Below are 5,611 nucleotides of genomic sequence, written 5' to 3'. Positions count from 1 at the left end.
CTGACAGGCTATGGCAGATGGAGAGTGGGGTGATTTGGAAGAGATGTCCATGGAGTCACTATGGGTTGGAGATGACTTGACAGCATAAGACGAGACTTTGAGGAAGAATTCTGTATCATTGAGGATTGTTTAAAACCTGGCCAGGACACCACAGAGACTGAGGAATCAATATTCCAGTGAAGGAAGAGAGATATTGGACTTCATTCTGGAGCCTTTTGGAATCACAAGGGAAGAGGGTGGCCTAGTGGTTAGACCATAGTCCTGGGAGTCAGAAGGACCTGGGTTCTAATCCCAGTTCTGCCACTTGCCTGATGTGTGACCTCTTGGTCAAGTCACTTTGCTACCCTATGTGTCAGTTCCCTCATCTGTAAAATGGAGAATAACACTCTCAGCCCATTGTGGAACATGGACTGTGTCCAACCTGATTAGCTAGTATCTACTCCAGAACTTTGTAAAGTGCCTGGCACATAGTAAGCTCTTACCAAGTGGCAAAAAAAATAATTAAGAAAAGAGGGTAGAGGTGATGGGGCAAGGAGGGGCAAACTTGGGGGCAGCATTTTGGAGCCCAAACACCTGGTCAGGCCCAGCATGGAGATCTCTGAGGCAAATCCTGAGATGCAGTGGAAAATGCAGCCAATTCTCAAGCCAAGGAAAGCACTGTACCCACAGGAACATCCCCAAGTAGGATTTAGTTTGGGATTTATCTCCAGGGAATTCTTCTGAAAGGATCAAGCTATTGTCCCTTTTAAAATGAAGCAATTTCTTTTTAGTCATTAGTCAGAAACTGGAATCGCCAGGTAAAGTAGAACCACAAAGCCCATGGTTTTGTTGTTTTCCCAGGGAGTTGGCTCTACTCTGTAGTGTTCGATGGGCAGATTTGGGAACACCCACTGCAGCAAGAGCTGATCAGGAATGACAGAATGCAGGCACAGGAATAGGTGGCTCGAGAAAGATGGGTAGGTAAACTGTACTCCCAGCCTGCTGAGGGGGATTTCAATAGAAGGTGGAGGGGACTTAAAATTCTTTAAATCCAGAACAGTATTATTCAGGGTGGGGATAGACAAGTTTTCTGCTCCTTGGAAGACTCTTTTGGAACCAACAAAATTCATGTAGACACAAGGATGTTGGCTCAATGTCCAGGAGAAAAATAGGTGTCTGAGGGAAGTTGTGGAGTCTGATTAGTACAATAGGACTATTTCCCATCTGTCCTGGATAGTTTGTACCACCTGGGAGCAGGGGGATGGATGAGGCCCCCAACTAGCTCTTGGATTCTAGCATTTGAGGAAAAACACTTTCCTCCCATTTCACAAACGAGTATTTGTAGAGATAGAATACACATAGAAAAAAAAAGGCCGTTGGAAAAGGAATGAAGTAGTGATTAAGCATTAGAGACAGAGGTTCCCAATTTGTGTGGATGATGGTCTTCAAAGATTTGACACCATGGGGACTATGCCAGCAGCTTTGTCCTCAGAGTGTTTACAGCAGGAGTCAGAAAATGGCTGGAGGTCGGCCTCCATGCTGACCTCCTGGTCTCCTTCATCTCCCCACTCCAGTCCATACATCACTCTGCTGCCCAGATCATTTTTCTACAAAAACGTTGAGGCCATTTCACCACATTCCTCAAAAAACTCCAGTGGTTGCTCATCCACCTCTGCATCAAACAAAAACTAATCACCACTGGCTTTAAAACACTCCATCACCTTGCCCCATTCTCACCTCACTACTCTGCTACTACAACCCAACCCACACAGTTCCCTCCTCTAATGCTCACCTTCTCACTGCCCCTCTATTTTGCCCACCTTGCTGCTGACCCCTCACCCATGTCCTGTCTCTCGCCTGAAGTGCCCTCCTCCTTCAAATCTGACAGGAATTTACTCTCCCCTCCTTCAAAGTCTTATTGAAGGCACATCTCCTCCAGCAGGCCTTACCTGACTTGGCCCCCATTTCCTTTTTTCTCACTCCTCTCTTTGTCTCCCTGACTTGCTCCTTCTATTCTTCCCCCCTCCCAGCCCCACAACACTTAAATATCTGTTTTTTCTTACTCGTTCATTCATTCATTCATTCATTCATTCATTCATTCAATCGTATTTATTGAGTGCTTACTGTGTGCAGAGCACTGTACTAAGCGCTTGGGAAGTACAAGTTGGCAACATATAGAGATGGTCCCTACCCAACAGCGGGCTCACAGTCTAGAAGGGGGAGACAGACAACAAAACAAAACATATTAACAAAATAAAATAAATAGAATAAATATGTACAAATTAAATAAATAAATAAATAGAGTAATAAATATGTCTCCTCCCTCTAGACTGTAAGCTCATGTGGACTGGGAATGTGTCTGTTGTTGTATTGTACTCTGCCAAGTGCTTAGTACAGCACTCTGCATGCAGTAAGTGCTCAAGAAATAAAATCGAATGAATGAATTCATAAAATATGATTGAATGAAAGGTGGAGTGCCCATTGCTCTCCCTGGGCTGCAGGACTCTCACCAGCCCCAGTGCCCACGGGGGCGAGTTGTCCCTCACCTTCACCCACATGTTGCAGGCAGTGTCCTGGAATGGGGTCGGGGAGGTGGGGTGGACAGCTTGCCCCTGTGGGCACTGTATCTGGCTGGAGGAACTGCCTCTGCCCCAGCTCGGCAGATGAGCTAGGTGAAGGAAGAGGAGAAGGAGGAAGAAGAGGGTGTCATTTTGACTCTTGGAGTTCTCACCCAGGTCAGGCCCTAGTGGCTCCAACAGTTCTGCCTGGGGCCATCACTCCTGTGTCTCAGGATCCCAGCTTGAGTCAGTGGTGAGAGGGACATGCTCAATATGGCAGGTTGGCTCAGGTCAACGTTTTGGGAGTGATGGGAGGATGATCCTTTCCCATGAGAATTTGGGCTGAGGGTGAGAAGAACCCTCAGCCCAAAGAACCCTTGTAGCTGGGTGCCCCTTGTAGATGGGTGCCCCTGTGGCCCTGCAGAACACACCCCAAGCATCCCTCCTGGAACACCTTCCTCCACTCCCTCTCCTCTGAGCCTCCTGGACTCACTCCTCACTCCTGGGAAGGGCCCAAAACAGCTGAGGAGGAAGAGGAGAAGCACCAGTAAGCACCTCATCCTATTTCACATTCCCTCTTCTTCTCACCGTTTTCCCTCCTTTTCTCTCCTTCCTTCCCTCTTCTTTTCCTTCTTTACCCCCTCTCTTGTCCCCTCAATGTCGTGCTCCTAGTATCCCAGACCTCAGCTGTCTTTGTCCAAGTTCACCACCCCCCTCAAAATCAGTCAGTCAATGAATGGAATTCATTGAAGGCTTTATGCAGAGCACTGTACTCAACACTTGAGAACACTACAATCTAATAGACTTGGTGGACATGTTCCCTGCTCACAAGGAACTTAAAGTCTAGTGGGGGAGACCGACATTAAATTTGATTACAGGTTGAGGAAGTAAGACCTTACGTGGATGGGTGAGCAGATGGACCGAGTTCATGTGAACCAATCACTGGAATTTGATTTCTTACTGTGTGCTGAACAATCAATCAGTCAATTGACTCATTGAGTGTTTACTGCAGGCAGAGCACTGTACTTAGTGCTTGGGAGAGTACAATACAACAGCGCTGGCAGACACATTCCCTGCCCACAAGGGGACTTACAGATTAGTGGGAATACCATACTAAATTATTGGAAGAGTGCAATACAAGACTGTAGACACACTCTCTGCTCGCAAGGAGCATACGGTCTAGATAGGAACATGCAGTGTGGGGATGCCCCTGCAAATGAATGGAAAAGATATTAAATCCCAAAGAGTCAGAAGTGAACTTAAGGAATGAAACTGTGGTGGACTGGTTTTGAGGTGAAGCTAACACAAAACATATTGTTCCAGAATCACTCACGTCAACCTAGGCCAATCAGGTGCTGATTTATCCAAGTTGTTCCTTTCAGTGTTGAGGATGTGTCATTAGGTCTATTCAACTGGACTGGACATTTTCATCACCTGATAGCCTTACAAGGTCGGGTGATTTCCACTGCCCCTAACTAAAGACGCTTGACGAGCTATACCATGTTCAGTTCAAACGGTACCAGAGTCCACCGCTCCACCTTCATCCTGCTTGGCATCCCGGGGCTGGAGGCCACCCACATGTGGATCTCCATCCCCTTCGGCCTGGTCTACCTGATGGCCCTGCTGGGGAACTTTGCTCTTCTCATCATCATCAAGATGGAATCCAGTCTCCATGAGCCCATGTACCTCTTCCTCTGCATGCTGGCGGGAGCTGACCTGGTCGCCTGTACTACGGCAGTACCCAAGCTACTCAGCCTCTTCTGGTTCAATGATGGGGAGATCTCCTTCGAAGGCTGCCTCACCCAGATGTTTGTGATCCACTCTCTCTCCACCATGGAGTCTGGGTTCTTCCTGGCCATGGCCTTCGACCGCTACGTAGCCATCTGCCACCCACTGAGACATTCTGCCATCCTGACCCACTCGGTCGTTAGAGGGGTGGGGTTGGCCGTCGTCCTCCGTGGGATCCTGCTGCGCAGCCCCCACCCCTTCCTGCTCAGGAGGCTTCCCTACTGTCGGACCAACATTATCGCCCATACCTACTGCGAGTTCATGACGCTAGTCAAGCTAGCTTGTGCTGAGACTAGGGTCATCCGGGCCTATAGCCTCACTGTCGCCTTCCTCACTGGAGGGTTGGACTTTCTGCTGATCATCTGTTCGTACATCCTCATCCTCCGGGCCGTGTTTCGCCTCCCCTCCAAGGATGCCCGGCTCAAGACACTGGGGACATGCGGCTCCCATGTCTGTGTGATCTTGGTGTTCTACACCCCGGCCTTCTTCTCCTTCCTCACACAGAGGTTTGGGCACCACATCACCCCCCACATCCACATATTTGCAGCCAACATCTACATCCTGGTGCCCCCTATGGTGAATCCCATCATCTATGGGGTGAAGACCAAAAGGATCCGTGAGAAAGTCCTCAAGTTCCTCTTCTCCATAAAAGTCCTGAAAGTCTATTGAACTGGTTTTGAGGTGTAGCAGGAGGACAAGGGGAGGTAATGTGGTTATTTCACTGAGAAAGGATGCAGCTGGATGTTATGAAGGAAGTCTTGGCTGTTGGGGGTTAAACCAGGAATGGAAAAACCTGGGAGGAGTCTCTGTCTGTGCTGGTCAGGTTCTCCTTTCAATGGTGTTTATTGACCATTTAGCATGTGTAGAGCACTGTGCTTAACACTTTGGAGAGTTCAAAAGAGTTAGTAGACATGATCCCTGCTCTCCTGTATACAATCTTGCATATTACATGGGAATGAACAATATTTCTGCTGAGGACTTTTTTGATGGTATTTTTTAAGCCCTTAGTACGTGTCAGGCATTGTACTGAACACTGAAGGGCTTGACTTCCTTCTCCGAGAAAGATGTTCTCCACTGTTCCTTGGTTGTCCATTCTCTTTCAGATGTTGGAGAAGGACTGAGCTGGTAGGGGGACATTTCCAGCTTTTCCCCTGGAAAAAGGGTGGGTCCATCTGTCTCACTGCAGGGTCCATGTCTGGCCCATAGACAATGTTCAATTTCTCTCCCAATTTGGAATTGGGTTCGGACCACTTTTGCTAGCCTTATTTTGAGCAGATAGTTGCAGA

The 5,611-nt window shown here is 48.1% G+C and overlaps 1 protein-coding gene across 1 annotated transcript; it reads left to right on the top strand.

Annotated features, from left to right (window-relative positions):
- The first annotated feature begins 4,037 nt into the window (after positions 1-4,037).
- On the top strand, positions 4,038-4,994 carry LOC119943676 (olfactory receptor 52D1-like). The gene has a single exon (XM_038764797.1). It carries the CDS (start codon positions 4,038-4,040, stop codon positions 4,992-4,994), a length of 957 nt encoding a protein of 318 aa, XP_038620725.1.
- Positions 4,995-5,611: the final 617 nt, after the last annotated feature.

This window comes from Tachyglossus aculeatus, chromosome 2 (genome assembly GCF_015852505.1).
Source record: "Tachyglossus aculeatus isolate mTacAcu1 chromosome 2, mTacAcu1.pri, whole genome shotgun sequence".
Lineage (NCBI taxonomy): Eukaryota > Metazoa > Chordata > Mammalia > Monotremata > Tachyglossidae > Tachyglossus > Tachyglossus aculeatus.
This window is presented reverse-complemented; position numbering and strand designations above follow the sequence as displayed.

Coding starts and splice junctions, on each gene's coding strand:
- LOC119943676 (XM_038764797.1), top strand. CDS start 4,038: ATGTTCAGTTCAAACGGTACCAGAGTCCACCGCTCCACCTTCATCCTG.